The sequence below is a fragment of the Lepisma saccharinum genome, chromosome 1, assembly GCF_977018435.1.
Source record: "Lepisma saccharinum chromosome 1, izLepSacc3.1, whole genome shotgun sequence".
Taxonomy (NCBI): Eukaryota; Metazoa; Arthropoda; class Insecta; order Zygentoma; family Lepismatidae; genus Lepisma; species Lepisma saccharinum.
Genome location: NC_139229.1, coordinates 66716319 through 66734067, shown reverse-complemented (window position 1 = coordinate 66734067; position 17749 = coordinate 66716319). Strand labels below are relative to the sequence as shown.

General features: G+C 37.6%; 1 protein-coding gene and 1 non-coding gene across 3 annotated transcripts in view; one reads left to right on the top strand and one right to left on the bottom strand.

The window, feature by feature from the left end:
* The window catches only part of stj (voltage-dependent calcium channel subunit straightjacket), a 113675-nt gene that overhangs the window by 89736 nt on the left and 6190 nt on the right, over positions 1-17749 (bottom strand). For both annotated transcript variants that reach the window (XM_083132311.1, XM_083132321.1), the window contains exons 2-5: positions 10613-10694; positions 8825-8935; positions 6070-6337; positions 1250-1381 (exon numbers count right to left, since the gene is read on the bottom strand). In XM_083132311.1, the coding sequence (XP_082988437.1) occupies positions 1250-1381; positions 6070-6337; positions 8825-8935; positions 10613-10694 (593 nt within the window). The remainder of the gene's footprint in view (positions 1-1249; positions 1382-6069; positions 6338-8824; positions 8936-10612; positions 10695-17749) is intronic.
* TRNAT-AGU (transfer RNA threonine (anticodon AGU)) lies at positions 8681-8752 on the top strand. The gene has a single exon. It is a non-coding gene; the product is annotated as a tRNA-Thr (tRNA).

Genomic DNA, 17749 nt, shown 5'->3' with positions numbered 1-17749 from the left:
AAGGGCTATGTTGACATACTTCTAGTATTACTAAATAGATAGTAATTATAAAATTGCATATCAAAATTAACATTTTTTTAAAAAAATGATGTTCTTGAAATAGGCTATTCTATTTACTATTATATATATGCATGGATATTTAAGGGGTGTTACTCTGCAAAATATAATAAATACTTCCTCAGAATCTCTGCTTTAAAGGTCGATATTCATTATTAATCTCGATAACTGGGGAAAACTGGACAGGAACATCAAAATGGCAGCTTGTCTGTGTGTGCCTGGAGATTTCATATTCCATCATAATTTGTTTATTTGTTTGCATGTTGGTGTAATTATATGTTTTAACACCAAGTTATTTCCACAACAATGGGTATAAATGAATGAGTAATAATACAAATAACTATAAATTAAGGAATTTAATTGTATGATGTAATAGTGCAACATAAATTGCAACACAGCCAGCCCCTGTGGCAGAGTGGTTAGCTCATCGCGCTGCGACGTGAGGGGTCCGGGGTTCGAATCCTGGCCTGGGCATGGATGTTTCTGACTGTCCATTCATCAATTTCATCATATCATCCCTCATTCCCATCTTCGCAAATTAGCTAAAAGTGGCACAAAAAGTGAAGTAAAATAAAGCAAATCAAATCAAAATAAATTGCAACAAACGTTATAAGTTGACAACTAAATTCAGGATGTGCTTATATTTTTAAAACGTGGAAAGTAAAGTACAGGGTGTTTCACAAGCTTGTCAGTGATAGGAGTAAATATCAGAGTTTTTAACCTAGCTTACAAATGTGCAATATCTCCTCCCTTGAAGACTCGGCAGATGACAATCCTGTAATCTAGGTCCTGTCACACACATTCCAACATATAAACCTCGATGGTACAACTGCATCCATGATTCCGTGTCTCTTGATAAAGGAGGCATGTGAACAAAATTTTTAACATAACCCCACGAAAAGAATCTCATGGGGTCATGTGAAATAACAAATTGCAGAGCACAATAACATTTCTGCTCACTTGAAAATGCCATGTTTGCATGCAACTTCCTCCTAGTGGGGAAACAGGTAACTAAGCCATGGCCTCTGTCATGAAACAAACTTGTACATTTCCCCTAACCATTGGTATGCTTTCATCTCTTGCATGTGGGTTTACTACTACATGGCCAAGCTTCAACATCTCATAGATACTTATGAAACATGGTGTACATTAAATATTACAAGATTATTGAACATTTTCCAAGCTATCCTACCTGGGTACTGCCTCATGAATCCTGTTGAACTTCCAAAATATTGCCATGATAAAGATGGATCCATTTCGTAATTGTGTCTGAATATAATATCAAGCTTTTCAGACCATCTGATACCTTTTAGAACTTCAGGTGCTGGAAAAGATCAAAAACAATGAATAATACATTTATCTGGTTAAAAAAAAAAGTTAGTGATGTGCAATTGCAAATGGCATCTCAATAACCCAGGTCTGTCTCTTCACATTTTATGTGAAATTTAGCAAACTACATTTAAATCATAACATGTAGGAAAATATTGAAAGAAAAAGAAGACAATATGAAAACATAACTCTATCTTTTATATTGAGCATCCTTGTTGGCATAGATAGTGGTAACGTCATTTCCTTGTAATCAAGGGGTACTGGGTTCAATACCTGGTGGAGGCCCATAGTGGGTCAGATCCAAGCTTAAACTGTAGGTGTAGTCCTGATTAGCCTATACGTGTATAAAGTGCACAAAATACTCAGTTCAGTTCATTATCCGAAAATTGATCTTGTCAGTGTGCTGCTCTCAGCTGGGCAAGAGATGATTTAAGGCAAATATTAATTTGCACGTACTGTACTTTTTCAGTCCATTTTCATTTCAAATAATAAACAGACACAAGAGTGTATGAAAACATTCCAGTCATAAATGTCCTTTCTTTCTATTTCTATTTGTGATGCTAGTCATTATTGTGACATACTAACAGAAAGCAATGTGAAATTCATATGAGAAACATGCTAACTTCATACATGAATACAAGATATACAGGGTGAGTCACCTAAAATTACCACCGAAAATATTTTGTGAACAACAATATATATTGAAAAACTGCTTTCGCAGATATGAAGGCATGAGAGACGAGCTCATGAAATTAGTGGACACAATATGTTCAACTACGTAAGGAAATATGGTTTTCAACACAAACTTAGCTTTTTAAATGGAAACCCCATTTTATTTTCAGCTCATTTGAAAGTAGAGTACAACACACATGTCTTTGCCGTTGCGTAGATACCAATTTTCGTTTCGTCTCCCTCTCTCTTAGCATCACGTGTTCTACCCTGGTCACCAACCTTCGCTATTGTTGCCATATTGTCATTCCATTCCTGGACACACTCGCGCAAACATCATTGAAAACAATTGAATAGCGATCCAGCTTGCGGTTCACACTGTTCGGCAGGGATGGTATTGTGGCAATATAGTGGTTGCTTCTTTTATGCAGTGCATGTTCATTGGCTAGCTAGTAACTAGTGTTGCCAACTGTAATAATGAAGCACTATTTCTGTCACGGAAGGAGGAAGGCAGGTAAAGTGACGGTGAGTTTTGTTGGATTGGAAGCACCATATTTTTATTTTATACTAAGTATTTGACAGGTTTGATGTTGTGTGCGGGTACTTCTGAACTGTAGACAATTTAACAAACCCATAGCTGTGTTCAATGTTATCTACTGATTATAATCAGGTCTAGGATTTATAGGTAAATACATACTTTTTGTTTGACGAAATATCGCTGAAATTTTGTGATATCTTTGCGAATATTAATGTTTGTAGTGATTTAAGGTACATTTTATTGTCAATATTTTTCCATATTTCTAACTTTAATAAATACTTACTTTTACATATTTAAGGAAAATATACTTAATTTTACATATTTCAACAGGTTTAATTCACAAATTGTTTATATTTCATAATTGTGGAATTGTTCAAAATAAATAAATTATGTGGCTCCAACAGCATTTCAACTCTTGGCTCTGGCATGTGTTCTTGTAGAAATTGCATAGAGGAGGCTGTCATTTTTGCTGCTTAATGCAATGCATATTGTTTTCTGTGTTAAAATTGCCAATTGCCATGCTTTGATGGGTGACCAAGTTCATAGCAGGGCCGGCAGAAGGGAAGGGTGAACCGTGCCACAACTCAGAGCGACAAAATTTGAAGAGAAGAAAAAAATAAGCCTATTGAAAACTGTGGTCAAGCGAGATATTCTTTTGCGCTTAATAGTATTGAAATAGCATAAGAATTCTCATTATTTATTTTATATTTTGATGTTTTACTTAGGAATATATTGATTTTCAATTTCCCGTTGCTACGTAACGGGGGGGGGGGGGGGTTGAAATGGAGCGGCATCTGCCGCCACCACCCAGGGATGCAAAATGACTAGCGCCGGCCCTGGTTCATAGCAAAAGAAAAATCCGCGCAGCTTATCGTCTAGTGGCAGTATATGTACTTGTTATTGTTGTGGAAGCCAGCATCGTTTGTAAATGTACAACAAAGGCAACCGACTGTCGCCGATCACAGAGAGGAAATAATAATACTGCTTGAGGAGGAGTGTTGTGGTCCAATTGTCGCGGTTTAACATGTTGGAATGCTATTATCTGCCGTTGCAGTTCCATACCAGTGTATACGGGTTTTGGGAGTGAACAGTTAGAACGCCACTAGTGCATTAATGCAAGCAAAAATAATATATTTTTTTTATTTTGTTTGAAATCACTCAAATAAAGAATCGTATGAAGAAGTCTTCTTTGCAGCATTTTTGGTAATTTTATGTATGTGTTAGTTCATATTTTGCAAATTTTTAGTCCATATGTATGAAGCTACATACAAAGCCACTTATTAGTACATATTAATCCTAGTCCTCGTATAATGCATGACATTTAAAACTCAACGTTAGATGGACCTGAATTCTCTAATTTTCTTGTACGTAACAGCTGTACATCGGCGCACTGCAGCGATTTTTCTATCTGCTCCATTAGCAACACTGCTTCTTGAGTTGTGTCGCGCATCACACGGCAGAAATATCTGTGCTGGACTCTATGGAAAAATTCATTAAGAATGGCGTTTGTTACATTGTAATACGTCAAATAGTTCTCAAGTAATTGTAACGTGAAGTTGACGCTTGAAACAAACATTCTTACAAGTTGATTCATTGTGTTGTAACAAACATATCCTCCTTTTGATGCCATCCGGGTATCGTAACAAACATGTTACTCTTCTGCAAACTATGTCATGTGCTTAGGAAAGTTGTTACATTCCAACAACTGGGGGTTACAATAAAATGTGTAGTTTATACATGAGTACGCCTTGACAAATATCTAAAACGTTCTGATACATCTTTCCGAGTTAACAAATATTTGTTAATTAAAATGTATAAATTTTAAACATTAACGTCTTACTAATTTTAAATTGGCGTTCATTTATTTAGATCGAAATAATCAACTTTCCTCATTTGACCATTACAAATCTTTAAGTTTTAAACTATTAAACTTTGCACCTTATACATTTTTCTTTCTTTCAAATTGATTTATCAAATAAAGCAAGGGTGTAACAAAATACACTGATTAACCAGACGTTTGTGATAGTGTCAGAACTGTTGCTGAGAAAATAGTATTTTCAAACTCTGAAAAGGCGGAGATGATACTTATCTGTGGCGAGTGTAGGAAAAATGCAGCACAAGCGTGCAGGCTGTATGCACGACAGTATTTACGCTCGGCTCTGCCGACAGGCATAGTGGAGATGTTCATTCATGCTCAACTTCACGTTACAATTGCTTCAGAACTACTTGATGTATTACAATGTAACAAACGCCATTCTTAATGAATTTTTCCGTACTGCAAAGGAGCTGAAAATAAAATGGGGTTTCCATTTAAAGAAACGTAAGTTTGTGTTGAAAAATCGTACTTCCTTACATAGTTGAACGTATTGTGTCCACTAATTTCATGAGTCCCTCTCATACCTATATATCTGTGAGAGCAGTTTTTCAATATTGATTGTTGTTCATGAAATATTTCCGTTGGTAATTTTAGGTGACTCACCTGGTATATGCTATGTATTTGGAGGGATTTCATTTCACATCATTTTCATTAGTTGTGTGCTTTTCATCTGCACCTTAAGAATCTTTGCGTTGTATATTTTATTGAATAGTGTCAGTAGCAGGCTCCAGCGTACACAAATGGTTATCACTCTTGCCTTTGGTGCGAGTGGTCCCAGGTTCGATTCCCTGTGGGAGCTCAAAAAAATAAAAAAAATGTTGACCCCACATTGTGAGGACAATTGGGGAGCTACTTGAAAAGAAGAACTAACAGGCTTCAGTGTTGGAAACCAGAAAACGATGGCAATGGGACTCTGCACTGACCACTTGTCACCCAATGAAAAGCTGCTTGGCAGGTCTTGGCTGTCAATGTGCTGTTGCACCAAGGGGTTTTAATTTTAGATGTCAGTAATATTTGAAAATATTGTTTTCGCAAGCTGATACTTTTTGAAAGTCCAAATATCCTGCTCCAAAATTATATGGGAAATGTTAATTTCATGATTAATGATCTCTTTATTTAATATTACGATTGTTATAAGTGAAAACAAGATGCTTAAACTTGGATCCAGAGGCACAATAATACTCTGTGAAGTTGTGTGCATTGTTTATGTCTTGTCCATCTGTGTGCTGAATACCACTCAGCTTTTATCAATAGCATAGTAATTTACTTCTTTGTTGTTTTAATTTTCTCTTGATAAGAAGTTAATCTCCATAATATTCAACCTCAGTGTGATAAGCCAAATGTGACAGAAAAGCAACGCTAAGTAACAAAAATAAAATCTCATCTTTTTGCTAAGCTCGTATTTGGAGAAGAGCACAAATAGCTTCATTGCTGACACACATAATATAATTTTCAGTTATCTATCTCATATGAATAGTTTAATCCAAAACCTAATAAATTGAAATAACATGGTTGCAAAATGAGTAGTAATTTTCTACAATGAGGCTTAACAGTTTTCGTTTTTTCTTATTCAAAGCATGTCAGGGATAACATTGCTTACCTTGGTCGTATACATTAGTTGGAACATGGACAGAACTGATGCTTGTATTCACAGACATGTTATAGAAATGTGCATTTGGCTGTGCTGTAGCATGAAGGTAACGATATATCTTTGGATCTTCTTCATCCTCATCCTCCTCTGCCTCTTCCTCCTCCTCTTCATCTTCTTCAGACTTATTCAAATGCTTGGCATTATAATATTTAAAGTATTTAGGCACTTCTTCATCCTGATGTGACCAGGCTGTGTTTTCTGCAGTGTCCATGATACGCTATAGTGCAAAGGATACAGAAATGTATGTAATTGGAGATAATGTAAAGACAAATATTTTAGCAGTTAACACATTAAAGCAATTTATGAAAATATTTTAAATGGATTTAAGTAAATACTAGGGCTGAGCTGTTACCGATACTGTTGCAAAAATATGGACCAATACCAGTGTAATTGGTATCGGAAAGTATCGATTGGAATTTAACCACTGATACCAACCAATACTTTTCTGGAATTGGGGTATTTTGCAGACTCTGCAAACTTCCACATGACATATGTGAAGTTTAATTATTATCTTGGAAAGTATATGATAATGTGATATCTTCATTTATTTTGCATTAGTAGTTTGTGAAAAATGGATTTTCTAATTAAGTGGCAGCTATTTTATAATTCTGACTATGTCATACGTGAAATTGTAAATATTTAAAAAGTGAAACTTGTGGTGATTCATATGATATAGTTTCAATAGAATACTTACATTTAAAGTTTATAAATATTCTGATCAATGCCAAATTGTAACAATCTTCAAGATTCAATATCAGCATCAGTGCATAGTGGTAAGGGTATCGGCAATGTTATCACTATTGGTTTAATATAGTATACTAAATACACATACAAACACATGCACACTGGAAATGAATTTTTAACCTTAAGCACTAATGTCCCCTACAAACTCATAATAAACAATTAATATATATTTGCCATGGAGCCTCCTTCACATATAGAGCCTTGGGCAAGTGCCTCTTTGCTCTCCCAGTGTATGAGTGAATATATCATTTACATTTCAGCATTAAAAATACACATCACTTTTGCAACACGTACAAGGTCTGTCCATAAACAAACTGAACTTTTCAAATAACCTGCCAATGTATCGATACTCACTACTCCATTTAGTGCTGCCGCGTGGTAGGAAGCTCCAGAAATGACGTGCCATTTGTTGTGCCACTCTGTGTCATTTAATTTTCAGTCTGCAAGCATTACAGCGAGGTCTTGTTGCATGCATGCTCCAATTTTCTAATAGAAAGAAATGAAGATTCTTGAAGAATAACATGCTGATGTTAAATGTTAAAACATGCTGATGTTAAAACCAGTGCTTGCTTTGCTGACAAAAAAAACAACAAAAAAAAACGAGATCAGTGAAGATCTATTGAAACGGGCAATTTTTGATTGATTTTGGCAACTGCAGACTTCTTGTTTCTAAGGCTAAAAACCACACACTAAGGACACCATTGCCAGATGACAGAAGTCATTAGAAATATTTGTTACGAGACTTAAAGGCTATTACACAGCAGGCATCCCAGAATGCATTTCAATTGATTGATTTGGTTTTATTTTACTTTGCATTTCTGCCACTTTTGGCTAACCATGAAGATGAGAATGAATGATGATGAGATTGATGGAGGGACATTCACCAAGATCATCCATGCCAAGGCTGGGATTGAAACCTGGTATCCCTGGGATCCTTGAGCTCTGTGCCAACCACTCAGCCATGGAGATCAGCAGTAGTAGTAGAATGCCTTTGAGCAGTGGAAGAAATGCTGTGGTGTATTTACGGTTAAGGGAACTACTTTGAAAGAGATTAATCTGATTAAGTTGTATGAGAAGTTCAGTTTCTTTATAGACAGACCTCGTATGCATGACTGAAGAAGGCATTCATCAGTAGGGAAGAAACAAATAAAAACAGGAAAACATAGAGGATACATTAAAAAACTCATATGCAAAGCCTGTGCTTATATGTGCAATAAGCATGGGCATATTGAATTGGGGGGGGGGGGGGGTTAAACCAGTCCACCCACCCCCCTTTTGGTTCAGGAAAATTACCAGATTACCTGTTCTATCCTCTTGTTCATAAAAATTTCTTCAAACTTATTTTATTCTCCTAAATTAGAGACGTATAGGACAGGATACGGATGGAAAGGAAATTACTTAATTCCACACACCAGATGGGACTGCAGACCAAATGTCTGCAATTTCCTGATAGTTTCTTAATTTCTGTGATAACAAACTGCATTGGGACTGTCAAATTAGTTATAATTTTTTTCCCTCGAGTCTTCTTAAAGGAATTTGGATTTTAATAACACGGTGCAAGAAAGCCAGGAAAACATCACAATATTCTCTAGTTGTTTGACACAAGATGGACAGAAAAGTATCAATACTAAGTAGCGTGACTTGTGGAATTGTATTCACTAGTTGTAGAAACTTTACAGACTATACATCTTACTAGTAAGAGATAAAGATTTCAGCAAGCTCTTCAGTTTCTTTACTGTGTAAGCTGTTGGGAGTTTGCAGAGACGATTCCACACAGGTAAAACAAGGATTGCAAAAAGTCAGGGGAGACCAGGCCGGCTCAGTAGCTCAGTGGTTAGAGCATTGGCACAGTATGCCAGAGACCCGGGTTCGAGTCCTGGTTGAGCCTGCATTTTTCGCTGAAAATTTCTACACAATGTACAATGTTTCTCAATACTAACAATTAACGATGCCATCTTACCTTTACAGCACTTATCTTAAGATCCACCAAGTCTTTGATATCTTCTGCAATTTCTTTTATGAGTTTATTTCCATCCTTTACCTCTACTCTTGCTTTCATTCTGTTGTATTCCTGGGAATATACACGTGTAAAATTTGTTATATTCTATCAAATATCTAATAGTTCTCAATAAACACACATATATCGCACAAAAATGTTAAACCAGTTAAGTAGATACCTATACATCTATCCCAGTCATATGCAACATTATGAGTTTTCTTGCCCAATAAAATTTTCTCAAAAGTTATGTTAATATGCATTTGCAGCTATGTGCTCATTTGGTTTCTAAAGTGGAATCTGTCTAGTCATATCATAAATTCTGTCACAAAGTTAATAATGAACTACAGGCACAGTGAGCAAGCTAATGTATTAATATTTGGATGTTACAAAGGTACAGGTCTTGCCAACACAGAGCACCAATCACTGTTAAAAATGGCCACCTCTGGGCTTCACACAGGCCCGAAGTCTCTGAGGCCAGTCATCGATCGCAGCATGCACAGTCTCGAGGGAAAGTCCACCACTGCCTTCACAAGAGAACACTTGATACTCACAAGGTTTGGATGCATCTTCCTACAGACCATGCCCTCCAAAATGGACCACAACCTGTAGTCCGATGGGCTGAGGTCGGGACTGCTGGAGGGACAATCAGCCGAAGCAATGAAATCAGGCACATTCCTCTGAAGTCATTCATGTGTGGGCTTTGTCTTGTGGGCTGGTGCTGAGTCCTGCTGGAAGCTTCACGGCTCATTGTTGAACATGATGCTGGTCAACGATTTGCAGATGTTTTCACACCATGTTCATAGAAGTGGAGGTCAGTTGTGCCATCGTACGAACCCCCCACCAAATCATCACTGAGGCGGGATGAAGGCCTCTGAGGATCCGTGGCGTGTTTTCATGAGCTACCTGAGATGTCGAGGCATAAACACGGTCGTTTTGACGATTGTAAGACTCTTCAATCGTGAAGATTTTTTCGTCCGTGAAAAGGATCCACCTGTGGCCACAATTTGAGCAACGCTGAAGGAGGTTTTTTTTTTCCTGCTCCCTCTAAACCTTAAGCTGTGGAATGAGGAAGTGACCAGTACTTCACGGATAAGCGTGGAGTCCTGGGTCACTTCGGAGGACATGCGACATCGACATTTTTGAAATGTTCAGCTCTCGAGCCATCACTGCTTGCTTCCTGACAGGATTTCGTAGAATCCGCGCCGCTACTGCTTTGACGATCTTCTGGCTCCTCACGCTGCGAGGTCTACCTTTCCTGGGGCGGTCCTCAATAGTCCCTGTGTCACAGTATCTGTTGATGGTCCGATGCACAAACATCCTGCTGATATTCAGCTTTTTCAGGGTGTTGAAAATGTCCGATGGTGATTTGCCAACTTTGTGCAGTGCGATTACTGCCGGTTCTCATATACACCCCATTCCATTCGACTCTCAGTGAAATTCACCTTTCCGCTACCAGAGCCAAACACACAATGATACTGCTTGTTGTTTGATCCAACATTGCGGGCTTACCTTGCCAACCAGTGTTGCGATCCTTGTATAAACTTTGTAACAGAATTTATTATATGACTAGGTATTTGTAAAGTCATACATATTGTAATACACATGTACATTCAAAAGAAAAATGTATTATTGGAATATAATTATGGGTGTCTTCTTTTTGTTAGTTTGTTTATTTATAAGTAGCATTTTATCAGTATTTCTATGACAAAAATAGTCTAAAACTTACTTGCAAAGATAAAGCATACTTACTTCTTGAACCTGCTCCTTTTTCGATGCATACCTTGTGACTTCCCACAATTCTCCGCCAAATATTTCTGCCCAGGTCGTTACTCTAAAATGTAAAATAAAAATATTATGTAAAATCTAAACTTTGGATTATTGTTAACAGTGGCGGCGATTGGGTTCCAAAACTAGGGGGGCAAGGTGTCAAAACTGGGGCGGGGGGGGGGGGGGAGGGCAAGGACAGTTTAGATAAAGTTTAGCATAGTTTGGGGTCAAAAGTGGCAAAAAGTGTGGCAACTGCCTCCCCTTATCACCGCCACTGATTGTTAATACAAATCAGAATTATCGATAACAGTTATTGTACTTGAAAGTTAGGTACAACAAGGAAATTACCTTCCAAGGCACAAACACGAACGCCACTCCTCTCCCCCCATACATAGAAAAACAAATAGAGCCTTCCCATGAGAAACATTGTTACAGCATTCTTCTCTGGGATTATGCAATAACATCACTTGTATTATGAGTTCTTATGTTTACATGTCCATTTGGAGGAATACATATTTTACTATCTCCACACCACGCGACTAACAAGAATCTAAGATGAGGACTGGGTTTTAAAAAATAAATACAACAGGAATGATATTGGCGGGAAAATGCCATTTATAACAACAATACATGTGACCCATTTCAACTTCCCACATATTCTTCCATTTTCCCTTCTCCGCCGCAGTCACTTTTTATGCTCCCTTTATAACATGTATAATCCACTAGGTTTAACTTCCCCTTCTCTTATCAATGAATTATTCATCGTAGTCCAACTCTTGCGTGATCAGAAACAATGCATTTGATGTATAGTAGCCCGTATCTAGTGGTAGATCCGTTCTGCACCCCTCTTGATGTACGCAAATGATATCTTTCTCCTTATTTTGTTATCATCCTTGTTTACTCTTAGAATTCGCGTGCAAACAGGAACTCCCTGGCCGTTAGGAATGCGTAGAAATAATGGTATTAAATTTCGTCTCAAATGCGCATGCTTCTGTTTGAAGTGGATATTTGACTTTATTTATCTCGCTGCTCTGTTTGATAATTCACAGTGCTTTTGTATAACCAGAGCCCTTGTAGTTTGCGGCGTCACTCCTCCCCTTTCATCTTTAGGCTGTTGCGTTAGTGGGGGTCGGGGGAAGTGATTGGCCATTTGCGGGGTTACCTTTCGTACGCGTAACGGCAAGCGTTCGAAACAGCCAATGGACGAGCATATGCCTATGAAATATGCCTGTGCTCTTATGCTATTGGAGGCTGGGAATAACGCCGGTCATACTTTATGTAAGATATTTAGTACGATTATCAGAGCCGCTGTTGGGGGAATGCGATGCGTTCCATCGCACAGGACTTCACTATTCCAAAAAAGTCTAGGGATCGTAAATTTTGAACCAGGATTCTGAAAGGCTTAAAAGATTTTTAAAAAACATGAGTTTTTTAAAAAAGTCAGAAAGGTGTTTTCGAAAAATGTGTAATACCTTTGAATATTGATCAGCAATGCATGAATTGAGCGAAAAATTAAGAAAAAAATAAATGTCAGTGGCAATAATTAACGTATTTGTAGTTGCATGGCTGCATACAAGCATGATAAAATGAATTTCAAGCGCTCGTAGCAAGGTCTCAACTAGTAAGAATGTTATTAAATATAAAGAAAAGTTGTTTGCCTTGATTTTCTCTATAGTGTGTCAAATTTTGTCTGTCTGTCTCTGTCAGGGTGTAATAATTACACGATACTAATAACATGCTGTTTTTAAGCGTAGGTTTTACGAGAAACGGAATTCGTGCATGTTTTCACTTTTCAAAATATAAGGACCTCGCGGATATAGTTCGCACAGGGCCTCGGCCCTCGGTTAATAACGACGTGGTGTGATACAGAGAACCCTTAACACAAGAGTATTTTACCAGAACAACAACGTAAAAATTATCTACGTGCTTTAAATATAACTCCACGACAAAATATAGTATTTAATAATTGGTATTATTAAATAATTCTGAGAATATTTTTGTGTGTAGTAAAGTCGCTATTATACCTTTAAAGTCATTTCATCAAAACATATTTCACACTGGGGACCAATATATTCACGGGACGCGATTTCTGTCGACACAGGAGTCTGGTTCCTCCGATAGCTTAGTGGTGAAGTTTTGTTTGTTGGTGTCTGCACAACACAGAAGAATGCTCAGGACTCGGAACATTCGGCAGTTAGATGGTGCATCTGGGATACCGATAAGTGCCACCATTGCGGTCGCCAAATAATTTCATTTTCGGGTGCATAAAGATTCGGATTGCTATATTTCATAAGTAATGTGTTTGTCCTTTATTTAGAGTGGACGTTTACTGCCTAAATTTACTTCTTGATTACTAGTTTATCTCCATATGATTCGCTTTAATAAAGGCATGAATTCTTTTTTTTATTCGTGGGAACTGCCGAAAATTGCGTTGTTTCTAGTGGCCTATTTCAGTATTGGAAGATATTTATAATTTCATCGTTTTTCTTGAGATGAAATTACTGATATACATATTAAAGTTATAAGATAATAATATAAATGACGAAAAACTATGTTTCGAAGAGTTGGAATGACATGACGTTGGAAGAAATTAATCTTCTTAAGTTTTAGAAACAACGAAAGTCACTTAGTGAAGTGCAATTCTCCTGTAGGAGAATTCTGCTGTATGTGCTTTGGAGAACACATTGCCCACATTCGGTACGTCCAGGACTTGACATTTCTTCTCAGTAGCAAGGACAGCGAAAGGAGGCAGCTGGCATTCAACATTCTCTTTCGAGCTGGGCTTTTCAAAGGTTTCAAAGACGAAAAGGTTATTTCACACGCTGCATTGGAAACTGGAATTGTTACAGAGAATACAACTAGAGTGCTAACCTTGTGAAATGGCAATTTATACTTTCCTAGGATTTCGAAGAAATCCATTAAGTTGTGTACTTTCGTTCCATCTTCGTAACGCTGAAGAGTTTTGGACAAAATCTGCGTTTCACCTTTCAGGGAAATGTTACCACAGGAATAAAAATCTGAAAAAGGTTATAGTTATCTCATAATTCAAGAAATATTCTGACCCTGGTGCTCCTCTTATTCTACCTACCACTCCAATGTACAAAGGCTGCCGCAGAGAAGGTGAGACAGATTTTTTCCTGGCTTGGCAACACTGCCTATGGTTTCGGCACTAGTCGCGTCATGTAGTATGACTCATTCTGTTTCCGTAGCAAGTTGTCACATGTTGCAAAACCACGTTAGTGAGCAGCTGTGTTGATTTACGTGGAACGTGTTTCGTTTACCCCTCCAGGTTTTTGTGTATAACATTGCTTTCTGCGATGCGTATTCTAGATGAACAGAGACATTCCATAAAATTTTGTTGGCGTTTAGGGAAAAGTGCTGCGGAAACATATGCAATGTTTCAACAGGCATATGCCGATCAAGACAGACTGAGTAGAGCCACTATTACCAAGGAGTCATTGAGACTCTGCGCCAGCACGTAGCAAAAAAGAGACCGCATTTGAAGAATTCCTTCATATTGCACCACGATAACGCACGCCCGCATACCGCGCGGGCTTTTCAGGATTACGCGACGAAGAGAAAAATAGACATTTTCCCGCATACAGCATACAGCCCGGACCTTGCACCCTGCGAATTTTGGCTATTTCCACTTTTAAAGGCCGCTTTACGTGGTCGTCATTTCATGACGAACAAAGAAGTGATCACCGCAGCGCAAGTTTTCTTCAGTTCGCTACCTGATGACGAATTTTCAAAGACATTCACAAAGTGGCAGGAGCGTATGGACGCTTGCTTAGCTGTCAATGGTGGCTATTTTGAAAATGATGTAACAGTTGGGCTGAAAAGTTCGTAGGCTAACATAGTAAAAAATATTTTTTTGACAAAATTCGATTTTATTATTCAATATAGTTGCCTTCGAGGGCGATACAACGATTATAGCGGTCATACAATTTTTCGATGCCATTTTTATAGTACGATTTCTCTTTAGCCTCAAAATAGGCCTCAGTTTCGGCGATTACCTCTTCATCAGTGCTAAATGTCTTTCCAGCGAGCATTCTTTTAAGGTCTGCAAACAGGAAAAAGTCACTGGGGGCCAGATCTGGAGAATATGGTCGATGGGGAAGCAATTCGTAGTCTAATTCATATAATTTTGCCATCGTTTTCATTGATTTGTGACACGGTGCATTGTCGATTGTGAGCACGCGCGGCACCCATTTTGCACACAGCTTTCGCATGTTCAAATATTCATGCACAATATGTCCAACACGTTCCTTTGATATTTTTAAAGTCTCAGCTATCTCGATCAACTTCACTTTACGATCATTTAAAATTATTTTGTGGACTTTTTTTGATGATTTCGTCGGTAACAGCCTCTTTGGGGCGTCCACTGCGTGCATCTTCTTCGATGCTCATTTCGCCTCGTTTAAATTTAGCAAACCACTTCTCAACGGTTGATTTTCCTGGTGCAGAGTCCGAATAATGTTTATCAAGCCAAGCCTTGGCTTCAACAGTATTTTTTTTCGCCAAAAAGCAATGCTTTATTAACACACGAAATTCTTTTTTATCCATTTTTTCACAATAACAAAAGCTGCTTCACTCACAATGCTATATCTCACGAACTAATTATCCGGCAGCTGTGAAATTTATACACGTATCTTTTGAAGGTTAGTACTAAGTAAAAATCACATGGATTTAATTCTAGTAACGCCATCTATGAGTCAGCCTACAAACTTTTCAGCCCAACTGTTACGTCTACTAGATATGGCTGATTCTGAACAAAAAATTTGTGGTTTGTAATTTTTTTTGTTTCATTTTAATTATTCTTGGAGGGGTCCATGTACATACTTGTCTTTTAACTGCTACGCAGTCACGACTTTTTGACCTATTGCGCTCATTTTGGTCTCAATCGGCAGTTAATGAACCAAATTTTCACCCTAGTACATTTGCTAGCCAATTGAGGTCGTTGTTTTCCTATACAGGAATTAGTCTTACCTTCTCTGCGACAGCTTTTTGTATTTTTGTGCTACACAATTACGGGCACCTATGGAGTTCTTGGGAAGAAGTTCTTCGATTTTGATATGTACGAGAAGGAGCGAACTTGCATCTAATGATTGAAGAGTGGCAAATCATAAAGAATGTTCTTTTACCTACCTGCGATACAAATATCGCAATGTCTTTTGTTTCATCTGACATCAGTGCAATACTTTCGCCTCTTCCACTTCCTGGCTTATTTTGCTGAGAATTAGTATGGATATTACGCAGATTAATTTGTTTTCAATCGAATTTTGAGTATAATTTGCATTTTAAGGTTCAAGTTCAATACATTTCCGAATATTATACCCTCATTTTGATATTAACTTCAAGAGTATCGAAGAAATTCCTTTTGTTAAGGTTTGCCTCAGACTCGACTCATTATCTCGAAAATAAAGTTCCTGAATGATAAGAAACCGCGATGCATCCACAACAAATGACATGCAGTGTCGGATTTCTTGGATTACCTTTGATCCCGGATTCAATACCCGGTGGAGGTACTTTAAACTTTAGGTCCAGTCTCAATTAGCCTTACTGTGCATAAAGTGGACTTAAAACACCAAATCAACCAACCAACCAAATCTTGAATCACCTTTAAAAGTCTTTTACTAATTAGCGTTGTCACTAACGACCCACGATTAGAATAATTTGCCCGTACTACAGCTGATGTTTTATGGTCCTCAGAATGTTCGTGATGTTTTAAAACCATCCACATTGAACGCTTTTTTCCAGTTCTTAAAATTGTTAAAACAGGTTAATCGCGACGATTACAGGTCATAAATGAATGAGAAATCGCATATGTCCAGGTTAATTAATGTTTGTTAGTCAAGTTGGTATTATAAGCAGGAAATGTGATATCATGCATAATACACCACTTAGTAAAGGTGAAAATCGTTATACTCTTATAAATGAACTCTCCTGATTATTCGATGTTTAATTAAATTCAGTTTGGGACACCCCCTGCGCTTTCTGAACTATACATTGAAACTGCTATAAGCCTATAAAGATGTTAAGGTACTTCAGAAACAATTTTCAAGGTCGTGGAGGAAAATTATATCAGTCTTGAAGCCTAAGTTAAGATGACGCATTTTTGCAACAAGAGTCATGAAAATTCAAGACTTAAAAATAATGTTGAAAAAACTATTTTGTACTTTTCATAATGTAGATTAATGTATAGGAAGGTGATTAATAAATAACGAAAAAACTTTACAATCAAACTGAACGTTAACTAAAATTTGGCACTTAAAACAGAAGGAAATGGTAGCACTAATTGTTGTCGTAAGTGGTCATCATGAAGTCAAAGATCTCTACAGAACATTATCGTAACTCTATAACTCTTGTGTTATTGAGAGGGAGCGGTTCAATGTTTTGTAAAATTAGCATTTTAAAATTATGTTCATGAAAGTGTAGTCGTAATTCTTTGTGTAATCCCGATTTCGGGATATTAGCGCGTCCCGAAGAAACTTTTCCGGACACCAGGACAACCCTAATAAATGCGTGGATATGTTGAGGTGCGCTCTGGTTGTTGATCATGGATGCTAAAGTTATATTTTTCTTCCTCCCTTTCATTCTAGTCTTTTTTCTTCTGTTTCTCTGTCTATATTTCCCTTTTATTCCTCGTTTTGCAAGCTCCATACCTTCCTCGCTTATTTTATTTCCATCTGTCCCTTTCCTTTCCCGTCTTTTCTGTCTCCCCATCTCTTTCTTCCTCTGCTTCTCGCGTTCCTCTGTCTTACTCTTAATTCTTTATGCCATTTTCTCTCTCCTTCTTTCTTTTTAAAGTTGCCACCTGCTAGGCTTAATGTAAGTTTTGGACGTTGTTTTCGGGGATGATAGATTCGTTTGAGAAATTAAGTAGTACGTATTTGTTATTGTATTAATTGATGATTTTATCGCAGGCTGTGCCTCTTCGTCATCCGCCCATTAGCTTTTCAGTCGCCTGTCGCTTCGGGGTGAATTCTTCCTCAGGGTGAGTGCCATCCCCTGGAATGTAAAGACTATGGTTCCATGACGGACAGCTTCTGTCGTGTGAATACCTTTTGTACGAAAAATGTGACAAACTTTTATTTTGTGTTGGTATTGCTTTTACGT